This window comes from Pelodiscus sinensis, chromosome 23 (assembly GCF_052426305.1).
Source record: "Pelodiscus sinensis isolate ZL-2025 chromosome 23, ASM5242630v1, whole genome shotgun sequence".
In the NCBI taxonomy this organism is placed as follows: domain Eukaryota; kingdom Metazoa; phylum Chordata; order Testudines; family Trionychidae; genus Pelodiscus; species Pelodiscus sinensis.
Window position 1 is genome coordinate 18,875,729 of NC_143074.1, and position 13,341 is coordinate 18,889,069.

At 51.1% G+C, this 13,341-nt stretch overlaps 2 protein-coding genes across 7 annotated transcripts in view; both read left to right on the top strand.

The window, feature by feature from the left end:
• The window catches only part of RXRA (retinoid X receptor alpha), a 287,469-nt gene that overhangs the window by 224,787 nt on the left and 49,341 nt on the right, over positions 1-13,341 (top strand). For 5 of the 6 annotated variants that reach the window (XM_075905236.2, XM_075905238.2, XM_075905241.2 and 2 more), the window contains one exon: positions 1,461-1,517. The exons of the other annotated variant lie outside the window; for it this stretch is intronic. In XM_075905236.2, the coding sequence (XP_075761351.2) occupies positions 1,461-1,517 (57 nt within the window). The remainder of the gene's footprint in view (positions 1-1,460; positions 1,518-13,341) is intronic. 6 annotated transcript variants of the gene reach the window in all.
• On the top strand, positions 2,514-7,982 carry LOC149521748 (uncharacterized). Its single transcript, XM_089772929.1, has 3 exons — positions 2,514-2,517; positions 2,793-4,817; positions 5,259-7,982. Exons 1-2 carry the CDS (start codon positions 2,514-2,516, stop codon positions 3,824-3,826), a joined length of 1,038 nt encoding a protein of 345 aa, XP_089629055.1. The 3' UTR covers positions 3,827-4,817; positions 5,259-7,982.

The following is a 13,341-nucleotide window of genomic DNA, read 5'->3' on the forward strand; positions in this document are numbered from 1 at the left end:
TCAAGCTTGGATTATCTACAATTACAAATCTTGGTTAGAAAGTTTACAAGATAGATAGGGGACATAATGAGCATTTACCTAGATTTGGGGTGGGGGGCGAGTCTTTAAGTGGTAGGGAATAAGTGTTTTTTTTAGTATGTCACCCAAGGGAAGTTTAACAAAGTCCGTTGTGGTAGAACTGTTGCCAGTTCTCAGTCACACATCTGATTCATAGGGCACCAGTGTACTCAGAAAGATGCTGCTGATGTTGTGTAATAAAAGGCTCCTTTCATGACATGGAGTTCCTCATCTTCACAGATGCGAAACAGGGCATCTGCGGATTCAACACCCGGCGTGGCTGGTTGCAGCTTTCCTGGCTCTGATCAGCTACAGCTTTGTGCAGAGTGGAAAGAGCATGTTCCATAGCCCGTTTCTCATTATTACTGTTTTGTTATAGTTAAGTAAAGGGTGCAAGCACCAAATGAGATCAGATTCCTACTGGAGACACACACGGAGCTAGTTAGTCTTTGACCCTGCAAGTTTACGATCTAAATCAGAAAGCTGAACTAGCGAGAGGGGGAATTCAAGGTCTAGAAAGGAGAAATAACTTGGCCAATTCCACAGAGCAGGCAGGAGTCCAGAGCAGAATCCCCGTTTTGTCAATTCCAGCTTAAGGCCTAATCTTTTGAATCACACGGTCTCGTCTTTCACCTCTCGCATGCGATGCAGGGGAGAGAGGCGCTGTTTTTTTCCCATTTGCCCTCCAGTAGTCTCGTAATTCCCCCACGGCATGGTGACGCCGTGTTCCTTTGGGCCGTGTTCCTGCTGTGTTCCTTTAGGCGTTCCTTTGGGTGGTTGTGTGGTCGCCGCTGTACTCTGAAAAACGATGAAGGATCGCTCCGTGTCTTCTTTGGGGCGTGAGCTCGATGTGCTGAGCACAGTAGAAGGGCCCAGCATGCAGCGTCCCTGTCAGAATCCAAATCCACCCTTCAGCAGCATTCGCCTCGACGGTTTGGTTCCACCCCACCAGCGAGGCAGGGTTAGCGCTGAAGCCTGGAGCTGGTATTAGTGGTGTTCTGACCCAGAGCGGTGGTCCCCATAACTGTTCCTTTATCAAGATGTATAGAAGATGCACAGTGTGCTGGGTCTGGCATCTGAGACATGCTAGGATCCAGGCAGTCTGTGCCCTTTGCCTCCTTGAGCGATTCACATTCCTAGGAGAGAGGGCAGTGCGGTTACAATCCCATGAGGCCTTCCTTACACAACTGACACACTCTAATAGAGCCCATCCCTTCACACCATTGCTCAACGTCCCGTGGAGGGAACCCCCCTCCCGCCTCTTTTTTGAAATGGCCAAACCAAGCCAAACTTTGCAACTCTGTGTAAATAACGGAAAGACAAAAACCCAGCAAAGAAGAAAAAAAAGCAGCGACCACCAAACGATATAATGATTTTTGTTTCTAAATTTTATTCTGTTACAGGGATGGAGCACCATCCATCCCGGCCCACAAGACTTCTGGGAAGCCAAGACGAACAAGGTATTCCCATTTCAATATTACCAGACCAGCTGCCACGCAGCTACCACGTTTATATCTCTCTATATCTATAGTTAAAACAGCCACGCCAGAATTGAATTGCAAACTGCTCCCTGTGTTTTGTTGGCCGGCGTGCCTTTCCCCTTGTGACTAGTCCCTAGGCAAGGTGGGAGTAGGTGATAGATTCAACAACAGGGCCTCAAGTCTGTCTGACTAGGGCTTCTCTGATGGCCACTAAAGAACTTGTCCCATGCACCCCTCTCTCAGACTGCATGATAATCAGCCATCCGTTTGCTTGAATCCCCAAACTAGCAAATCCAGCTATACCCTCAGCTTTCTCTCCCAGATACCTCCTTCCCCCCCACCTCATTGTGTCCTCTGCACCTAAAAACCCAAACGGATCCCCCCTGTTTCCAAACACCCACATTTCCTTGAGAACAGCTCTCTCCTGTGGATGAGGGTCAGCTCTGGTTAGGTTTCTCCAGGCACCGGGGGAAAGGTGGACATGTTACCGCTCGAAGCTGAATAGCAGCATATACACCCACGGTGGAGATCGCTTCCGGAAAGAGATTGAGGTTGCAGGATGGAGAGGGCAAAGGAGGCAAGGAAAAGCTGCTGGAGTAGAGGCCTCTGAATTAAGGAGGCATGTGACTGAAGGATTTAACCCAGTCCCTTCCTCAGGCATGCTTGCTCCTGGCAAAGTGCCAATTCTGTTTTCCCTCTCAGCTTCTCCTTGAACTTCTGAACCACTGGTGTATTACCTCACACACGCCGTCTCACTAACATCCTGGAACCCATTTGGCTACAGCAACACCGCACACAGGTGTAACTCATGCTCATTTGCCAGCCGTCGTTTGTCTTTGCTAGGGCCCATCTAGAGATAGAGAACCCTCTTTATGTTCAGTGATGATAAGTTTTGTCTCAAAACCCCAACCAGACCTACCCAAACCTCGGTGGCAGAGTTGAAACGTTGTCCTCCGTCTGCTGGCTGTTGGCGGCATGCGTGAGGCCCACTTGTGGGCCTCCGGGTACAGCCCGCACGTCACAATCATCCTGGCTATTGGGAACTGAGCCATTGGCAGTCTCAGTTGAGAAGCCACCGTAGGAATGGGCCATGGAAGCAGATCACTTCTGCCCCCCCATGCACAGGAGTGGTCCCTGCGGACTGTGTGGTATTGGGAGGTCGGGTATTGGGAGGGGTACTGGTATTCAGGACTGTGTGGTATCGGGAGGGATATTGGTATTCAGGACTGTGTGGTATCGGGAGTTCGGGTATAGGGAGGGGTACCGGTATTCAGGACAGTGTGGCATCGGGAGGTTGGGTATCGGGAGGGGTGTCAGTATTCAGGACTGTGTGGTATCGGGAGGTTGGGTATCGGGAGGGGTATCAGTATTCAGGACTGTGTGGTATCGGGAGGTTGGGTATCGGGAGGGGTGTCAGTATTCAGGACTGTGTGGTATTGGGAGGTTGGGTATCGGGAGGGGTGTCAGTATTCAGGACTGTGTGGTATTGGGAGGTTGGGTATCGGGAGGGGTGTCAGTATTCAGGACTGTGTGGTATCGGGAGGTTGGGTATCGGGAGGGGTATCAGTATTCAGGACTGTGTGGTATTGGGAGGTTGGGTATCGGGAAGGGTATCAGTATTCAGGACTGTGTGGTATCGGGAGGTCGGGTATAGGGAGAGGTACCGGTATTCAGGACTGTGTGGTATCGGGAGGTTGGGTATCGGGAGGGGTATCAGTATTCAGGACTGTGTGGTATCGGGAGGTTGGGTATCAGGAGGGGTATCAGTATTCAGAACTGTGTGGTATCGGGAGGTTGGGTATCGGGAGGGGTATCAGTATTCAGGACTGTGTGGTATCGGGAGGTCGGGTATAGGGAGAGGTAACGGTATTCAGGACTGTGTGGTTTCGGGAGGTCGGGTATCGGGAGGGGTGTCAGTATTCAGGACTGTGTGGTTTCAGGAGGTCGGGTATCGGGAGGGGTGTCAGTATTCAGGACTGTGTGGTATCGGGAGGTTGGGTATCGGGAGGGGTGTCAGTATTCAGGACTGTGGTTTCAGGAGGTCTGCACTGCCCAGTCGGGTGGATAAACTGAGGCATTTGGCTGCCAGGACTGTTGGTCCAGCCCCGGGCATTCCAGTCTCTTGTCCATGCCTGCATCCAAGCAGGGATCCTCTGGGATGCCTTGTACCAGCAGCTCATCTGGAATTTTTTGGTTCGGTGTTGCCTTCTGGTTCCTTCCTTGACCCGGCCCTCCATCTCTGTTTGCTCATTCTTTGTATCCACTCTCCGTGGCCGTCCCTCGTTTGAGGGGGGTGGGCCTTTGGATTCCAATAGACGCCGTCCACCAACCCCAGTCATCCAATAGGCCGGCACCTTGCATCTATGCTGGGTTCATTAACAAACCATCTTAGGGCCGTCTGCCCTGCTCCATACAGAACACGATCCAAGGAGCTGCCAAGCATCCCAAGCATGCTCTCCACAGTAGTGAAAAATGTGAAGAGGAAAACCAGCTCCACCCCTTGCATGTCTGCAAACAGCAGCCCGTTGCCGGGTCTCCTTTGGCCATGCAGAACGGTGATGGTCCGAAGAGTGTCCCGTGGGTCATTCGTGCCCATGTTTAATCAGCTCCGCTCCCTGCACATTGCGTCCAAGCCTCCTGTAGTTGGTTCTGTTTCCTTCTTTGCTGTTGCTGGCAATGGCTGGCCTAAACGAACAAAAAATCAGACCCTGCGGGGTTTCTACTGAGCGCCCCTAACCAGGGCCAGCCCACGTTTTAGCACCTGAGGTGGGGAGCTCAAATGATTCCCTCATGCCCCCTCGCTTGGGCCAAAACTTTGAAAGGTCTCGACTCTGCCTTCTTCCCGTTCTACTCCTCCCATGGCACTGCTCTGCTACCTACATATGCACCAGCAGCAGACACAATTTTCTATACTCTGGTTCCTAGTGGCACCTCCTCCTCCCCCATAGTCTGGCTCCTGAGGCGGCTGCCTCAGTTGGCCTCATGGTAAGGCCAGCCCTGCCTCTAACCGATTTCCGTACTCAGGGCTGGGGAGCGTGTCACTATCTCAAGCAGGCCATCCAGTGCTGAATCAATCGGGAATAGCTCTCCAGTCGATAGCACAGCTGGGGAGGGGGAGCTAATTATTCCCCGTGCAGCTGACAGAGCCGGGCCATTGCTGCTTCGGAGCTCAGCCCACATGTGCCTTTAGCCCGTGGTGGGGCACGGCTACCTAGGAAACCTGCCCTGAGCCCAGCACAGAGCATAAGAGGCCAGGTAGTGCTACAGGACTGGGGGTATGTCTACACTACCCCGCTAGTTCGAACTAGCGGGGTAAGTAGGCATACCGCACTTGCTAATGAAGCCCGGGATTTGAATTTCCCGGGCTTCATTAGCATAAGCGGGGAGCCGCCATTTTTAAATCCCCGCTGCTTCGAACCCCGTGTAGCGCGGCTACACGGGGCTCGAACTAGGTAGTTCGGACTAGGGTGCCTATTCACGTGAAACGAGGAGTAACGGTAGTTCGGAATAGGCACCCTAGTCCGAACTACCTAGTTCGAGCCCCGTGTAGCCGCGCTACACGGGGTTCGAAGCAGCGGGGATTTAAAAATGGCGGCTCCCCGCTTATGCTAATGAAGCCCGGGAAATTCAAATCCCGGGCTTCATTAGCAAGTGCGGTATGCATACATTACCCCCGCTAGTTCGAACTAGCGGGGTAGTGTAGACATACCCTGGGGGAAGTGAGAAGAGGCCCTCCCGCTCGCTTGCAGGGTACGGAGTGACTGAAAGGTCCGCTGCTACTCTAAAGCCAACGATGTGGGGGAGAGACTCAGGGGCTTGCAGGCAGTGTTGTTCTGTGCCACAACGAACTCCCCTCTGCAGGAGAAATTCTCCTAGAATGGGGCCTTTCAGGGTGCCAGGGATGGGGCCAGAATGGTTGATAAGGGGCTGTCCAGTTTGACCGCCAGCCCTCTGCTGTGACTGCCTGTATCGCTGTGTAGTCCCAATGCTTTGGGGCCCTACACGACGCATGGATCTGCTCCCGTGGAAAACCCTGCCTAAGGTTTAGGGTGGCGTGGTTCCTGATTCATTCCGTCGGCTCCTCAGGGGCGCAGTGTGCATGCGATGTGAAATCCAGCAGAGACGCGCAATCTCCAGTCTTTTCCAGAGCCACGGCTGCTTCACAGGCATCTTTGGAAACCAGGCAAGCTACAGCTTCCCACTTCGTGTTTGCCGTTCCCATTAGGGATGGGATAGTCGATTAAGCTCATGAATTCTTATTAGTTACTCGACTATTCCAGTGTTTCCCAATTTTTTTTGGCCAAGGAACCCCTTCAGAATTTCAAGGAACCCCAGCCAGGAAAACTGGTCAAGCAAAAAAAGAAAAAAAAAAAAGTGATAACTGTCTCTTTAATGGGAGGGGGGAACCCTTACTTTTGCTTTGTGGAACCCTGGGGGAACACTGGACTATTCTATAGTCCCGGGTCAGCAGCCAGTGCGTTCCAGCCCCATTCCTAAAGAGCCCCACCACCACTCCGCACTGCTGCCTCTGTATCAGAGGCAGCAGCATGGGGTGTCAAGCGGGAACTGGTCCACAAGGGGAGCCAGTTTAAAAACCATCTCCCCTCATGGATTAGCTGCCTGTCACCCCATACTGCTGCCTCTGATACAGAGGCAGCAGCGTGGGGTGGCAGCAGCCCCTGTCCAGGGGAAGGGCTGAGCTCCTGGACCCAGCAAGAGCCAGAACAGAGTCGGGCGGGCTGCCTGCCCACCTGGCTCCTAATACACTTTAAATGCAGAGCCATAACAAGCGTATGGCCTGTACCAGGCGTGAGCCAGGTCTGATCCGGGCTGCTGGCCAGCCTGCTAAAAAATTTACTGGTGGAAGTGAGAGGGTGGGGGAATGCATGTCGTCTATAGCATTAACCGATAAGCTTTTGCTTATCGGTTAATCGACTACATTATTACATCCCTAATTCCCACCTAAGCATGGGGTGTCCCCTGTGGACATGAGAACAGAGAGCCAGATTCATTAGTACATTCCACCAGCTCTGGCGACGGGACCCCCAGCTGCCAACATGGCTTTCGCAGCTGAGGAGACCAAGCGGATAGTTGTTTTGCATCCTGTCACCACTGAAGATGGTCTCAAATCTCCCTCCAGAAGAGCTCACCCTGCTGCTCTGGCCTAGTTCTGCATGATCTGGCCTTCCTGGGCATGAGTGCTCCGTCTAGACTGCAGAGTGCCTCCCCTCCCTGGTGACTGATCCCCTTCCTGCAGTGACCCCACAATCAGAACATTTCTGAATGTCTGAGAGAAGTTCTCACTTACCTACTTGCACAAAGGGTTAAAAAACAAAATGCAAGAGGGGAATCCAGATGCTTGTTATTCCCACCCTGGGCGTTTCTTGAGTTGAGACCTAATAGGGCAGAACTTTCTGATATGGGCAAGAATCCACTAAATACTAGACCAGTGGTGGGCCACCCACAGGCCACATGCGGCCCATCAGGGTTCTACATGCAACCCGCTCACTGCCCCTGTTCCCTTCCCCCATAACTCTTGCATGCTGGGGCCTTGCGTTTACTTACTCCCTCCCCCTCCCAGCACTTTTGGAGTGCTGCAAATCAGCTGATTTACAGCACCCCAGCAATGCTGGGGGGAGGGGCAGAGAAGATATGGGGTGCGCTCAGAGGAGGAGGAGGCAGGGAAGAGGCGAGGTCGGGGATTGCGGGAATGGGCGGAGTGAGGGCGGAGCCTACAATGGAAGGGCGGGTTGGGCAGCTCCTGGCAAAACAAGAAGCGGCACTCGTTTAACGCAAAGGCACATGTGAGGTGCATGCTGACTGCACACAACACTGGGAGAGCCGGGCGCTCCCTCCGCTTCTTTGTGACTCTGGCTGACAATTTAATTTGCCTCTGATAATGGATCCCTTTGTGTTGAAAGAGGCATGATAAAGAAGGAGAATCAAGTGCAATGTATTTAATCTTATTGCGGGGGTCATGGTTAGTGCACAGGCCCGGTTTCAATCTTGCAGCCCACTGAGATGAAGGGCCACTCATGTGGCCCACACACTAACCATGGTAGCCCATCACTGAACTAGAATGAGACTGTTGTGTTAGTTTCCCCTAGTGACATCATCGTGATTTGTGCCCAAAAGCCGTTCGTCCTCACTGGGGAGGGAGGCAAAATTCGGTGATGATGAAAAATTGTAGCGATTGCTTTTCATTGTTGTCAGACCTTTCGTTTTCACGAGGTTGGTAAGAGGATGGAGGGACGAACTTACAAGCAGTACGGTGAGGGGTGAAGCTGTGGTTGGATTCCGTGGCCAAAGAGGTGGTGGGAAACCATACTTTGATATTAGGGAATTCCCTGTCTTTAAAACAAGAGGGGGTGGGTGCGATTCTGTGGCCTGCACTGTGCAGGGGGTCAGACTAGATGATCATAATGGTCCCTTCTGACCTTAAAGTCTATGGGTATGTCTACACTACCCCGCTAGTTCGAACTAGCAGGGGTAATGTAGTCATCCGCAGTTGCAAAGGAAGCCCGGGATTTGAATTTCCCGGGCTTCATTTGTATGAAGCCGGCCGGCGCCATTTTTAAATGCCGGCTAGTTCAAACCCCGTGCCGCGCGGCTACACGCGGCACAGAGTAGCTAGTTCGGATTAGGAAGCCTAATCCGAACTAGCTGTACTCCTCGTTCCAGGAGGAGTACAGCTACTCCTCGAGGAGTACAGCTAGTTCGGATTAGGAAGTCTAATCCGAAGTAGCTACTCCGTGCCGCGTGTAGCCGCGCGGCACAGGGTTCGAACTAGCCGGCATTTAAAAATGGCGCCAGCCGGCTTCATGCAAATGAATCCCGGGAAATTCAAATCCTGGGCTTTCTTTGCAACTGCGGATGACTACATTACCCCCGCTAGTTCGAACTAGCGGGGTAGTGTAGACATACCCTATGAGTCCAGGAAACAGATTGTGCTACCCGTCATGCCTTGCAACTGTGAAAGCTCTGAATTGCCAAATCAGCAAGCTTCCTCGCTGGGAATGCACTGCCGGGTTTCTTGGGTTGTTTTGGACATGTGGCATTTGATGACAAGGCACTGTCTGCTTCTGATAATCAAGTGTCATTGCCTGGACCTGCTGGGTTGGAGCGAGTCTGTCTCAGAGGTTATGGAGAATGAAGGGTGAGCTTTCCACCAGCCACAGGCAGAATGCCTGTGGAACAAACTTTTTGGTGTATTGCTTCTCAGCCGTGATCTGTAAGAACAACAATACTTATATAATCTCCCTCTCTCTCTCTCTCTCTCTCTCTCTCTCTCTCTCTTATTTTCTCTCTTTCTCTCTCCCCAATATGGCTTCTCTGTGTCTACTCTTCTGCTGCCCATCACTTATAATATTAACCAGATTCACTTTCTTCATTAGCAAAGCCAGTTCAGTTGCCTACCTGTCTCGTCATGTTTTTTAAGATCTGCTCTCTCCAGGGCCATGCGTATGGCTTCTCGTCCCTGAGGGCGTTTTAGTGGTTTTCTTTTGAGATAGGATTCGTGGGTCTAAGCAATGTTCCCGCTAATTTTTTTCCACCCTTATGCTGAATACATTTTGTGACATGCACCAAGGCAGGTGCAGCAGATGTGCACCACCAATAGAAACACAGGGCAGACACTGTGGATGTTCTGCTAATCAGCTGAGCGGCATCTGAATCTCTCCTGGATGGCCGCCCAAACACTCAGCACTTACAAGGGTACACCGTAGGGACCATTGTGACCATCCAGTCAGATCTCTTGAATGACACAGGTCATAGAATGTCACCCAGTGGCTCTTTCATTGGACCTAATAACCTGTGGTTGAACTACAGTTTTTCTTGTAGAATGTTTTCCATTCAATGTAAAAACTCCTGATGACGGAGAATTTAGCCTGTTCCCTTGGTAATTGCTATTTTCTGAGCAAGGGCTCATTGTCTGCGCTCTTTCCTTGGAACTCGCTGCTCTTCTATATTAGATCTCTGGAGTTTAAGCCATTATTAAAATCCCATTTGCTGAGGGCTGCCTCGCTCGTAAGTTTTTAAATGGGTTTTTTGGCTTGCTCAGTGTCATTTGGTAGCCAATTTTTCTCCTGTAACATGCCCAAAGGAGTTCCAGGGAAGGGGGCCGCATCTGTGAGATTGAATGAAAGGCTGAAATTATGAGCCACCAAGTTCTAGGTTTACGACAATTGAGAGAGAGAGAAGCGTTTCTGTCCCCCCGTCACAGGGAGATTGAGGGTCTAATGTCAGGCTATACAAATAAATGGAAAAATTTAAGGCAAACTAAGGCCAGAGCCAAGTCTGGTGTAAGATCAGTTGGACCTAGGCTGTTTTACAGCAGCTCTGATGCCTCATAAGAACGGCCGCACTGAGTCAGACCAAAGGTCCATCTAGCCCAGTATCCTGTCTGCCGACAGTGGCCAATGCCAGATGTCCCAGAGGGAGGGAACACAACAGGTAATCATCACATGATCCCTCTCCTGTCACTCTGCAGATCGCTCTCCCTCTCCCCACTCAGCAGATGTTGCCTTATGCCTTTACAAATGCAGCAAAAACAGTACAAAACTATTGATCGATTTACAAAATGGAGTACTCACATTTACATAGCTCATTTTCTCTCAAAGGCTCTCAATGCACTTTAAACACTACAGGTTGAACCTCTCTGGTCCGGCATCCTCAGGACCTGACTGGTGCCGAACTAGAGAATTTGCCAAACCATGGGAAGTCAATATTGTCTAGCATAGGGCTACTCAATATGCGGCCCGTGGGCTGCACGCAGCACGTGGCCTGTTCATTTGTGGCCCATGGGCAGGAGACAAAACAAAAAAGTAGTCAATATAATGGTCTTCTGTCGATACATGTTTTAGTGATTAAATTCTTCGACTGTTATTGCTCATTAAAAGTGCTGTCATATGGTGGAAATAGGGTAAACCTTGCGTTTTATTAATCTCAGCAGAACTGATTTAAATGGGGCCTATGTGTGGTGTAGTCTTGCCTTAATCTTTGTATTCATGCCCGTCAGTGTGAAAGAAGCTATTTGCATATATTAGCACGTATATGCAACCACACTTAAGTTGTGGTCCTCGGCATGTGCTGTGAGTATCATTGTGGCCCTCGGGACTTCTAGTGTTGAGTAGCCCTGGTCTAGAAGCATTACCAGCACTTCCACTGCTTACTGGGCTCTGTTCCACAGCAACATTATTTCGAAATAACTGAGTCTACTTAGCAGACAGTTATTTCAAAATAATGTCGAAATATTGTCAAACTGGAGGACTTCTTCCACTTCTGTAACCCTCATCGTACAAGGAGTAAGAGATGTCAGAGGAAGTGTGCTTCTTTTCTAAATAAGTGCTGTGTAGACGCTCCCAATTTTGAAATAAGCTATTTCAAAATAAGCCATGCAATTGACATAGCTCATTTTGAGTAGCTTATTTCGAGCTAAGCCCTGCTGTAAAGACACGCATTTAGAAGACATTAGCGGTAAATTAGAGCTAAACAACAACACAGAACACTGAGAGCCAGGACTAGTGGTTGTTCACACACTTTATAGGACCATGGGAAACTTGACCACACCCATGATAAGTGACCATCCGAGTAACTAAAATCATGCCGGATCACAGATGTTGCCGGACCAGTGAGTGTTGGACTAGAGAGGTTCAACTAGAAATACAGAGAACAAATTGCCTAGGGAGGTTGTGGAAGCTCCACCACTGGAGATTTTAAAAAGCAGGTTAGACAAACATCTGTCAAGGATGATCTAGATGATGTTTGACCCTGCCAGGAGTGCAGGGGACTGGACATGATGACCTCTCTGATTCTATGAAGTTCCATACATATCTATGTATACAATAACCACTTTCTTTCCATAGAGGTGCAGCCACCTCTGGGGTAGAACGTGACTGCTGTTGTCTAGGGGTATGTCTACACTACAAAGTTAGTTCGAACTAACGGACGTTAGTTCGAACTAACTTTCATAGGCACTACACTAGCGCTCCGCTAGTTCGAATTTAATTCGAACTAGCGGAGCGCTTAGTTCGAACTAGGAAAACCTCATTTTACGAGGATTAAGCCTAGTTCGAACTAGCTAGTTCGAATTAAGGGGTGTGTAGCCCCTTAATTCGAACTAGTGGGAGGCTAGCCCTCCCCAGGTTTCCCTGGTGGCCACTCTGGCCAACACCAGGGAAACTCGTCTGCCCCCCTCCCGGCCCTGGACCCCTTAAAGGGGCACGGGCTGGCTACGGTGCCCGTGCCAGATGCAAGCCTGCCAGCACCCAGTCAGCAGACCCTGCACCTGGCACGGCTCGAGCCAGCCACCCGATGCTCCCCAGCCCTCCCCCTCTTCCCGGGACCAGGCTGGCGGCTCCCGGGAGCTTGCCCAGGACCGCAAGAGGCGGGCACCCGCCTGGGCTAGTGCGGACATCATGGACCTCGTCCACGACCTCCGCACTAGGCACAGGAAAGAGGCCGGCTAGGGCAGGAGAGCTGCCAGCCTGGTCACCCAGGAGCAGGTGTGCATGAAAATCAAGGTAGTCCACTGAGACCCCCGACCCTGAGCCCTGAGCTTACAATGGCCGTACTGGGTCAGACCAAAGGTCCATCTAGCCCAGTAGCCTGTCTGCCGACAGCGGCCAACCCTAGGGACCCTGGAGGGGATGGACCGAAGACAGTGACCAAGCCATTTGTCTCGTGCCATCCCTCTCCAGCCTTCCACAAACCTTGGGCAGGGACACCACTCCTACTCCCTGGCTAATACCACTCCATGGACCCAACCTCCATGACTTGATCTCACTTCTCTTTAAACTCTGTTCTAGTTCTAGCCTTCACAGCCTCCTGCAGCAAGGAGTTCCACAGGTTGACTCTTTGCTTTGTGAAGAACAACTTTCTGTTACTAGTTTGAAGTCTGCTACCCATTCCTTTCCTTTGGTGTCCTCTAGTCCTTCTTTATGGGAACTAATGAAGAACTTTTCTGTATGCACCCTCTCCACCCAACCCCTGCTTTTAGAGACCTCCTGTCCCCCCTCCGTCTCCTCTTTTCTAAGCTGAAAAGTCCCAGTCTCTTTAGCCTCTCTTCATATGGGACCTGTTCCCAACCCCTGATCATTTTAGTTGCCCTCCCCTCTCCCAGCCTCTCTCTTCCCCTCTCCCACCTCCTTTTCCCAGTCTCCCCCAGTTTTGTTCAATAAAGACAGATTCCATTTTTGAACACAATTATTCCTTTATTTTGTACATCAAGAAGAGGGGCTAGGGAAGGGTAAGTGGAAGGAGGTGAGGGAGGAATGGGGTACGCACCCCCGATGGGGAGGACTGGGCTGGCTCTGCGGGCTTTTCAGGTGGAAGCTCTCCTGCAGCCCCCCAATTGCCCCCTCTCCCCAGATGGCAGCCTGTGGCAAGTGCAGCCGGTCTGATGGCCGAGCGCTGTGATGTGCCCAGTGTGGGTACTCCGGGAAATCCAAGCCAGGACTGCTTTGCAAGCGGGGCACCCCTGAGAACTGTCTGTCCGGGGTGGGGGTCGGGACCCTTTAAGCACAGCCTTCGGCTAGCCTGAGACAGCAGCTCCACGCTCTTAAGTCCTCCTCTGATGCCCTGCCGGCACTGCTTCCGGCCATCCTTAAGCCAGGTTCAGGGTCCACTTAATGTGGACATGCTAGTTCGAATTAGCAAAACGCTAATTCGAACTAGTTTTTTAGTCTGGATCCGTTAGTTCGAATTAGCTTAGTTCGAATTAACTAATTCGAACTAAGTTAGTTCGAATTAACGTTGTAGTGTAGACATACCCTAGCAGAGTAACAACACTAATCTGTAGTTTAAG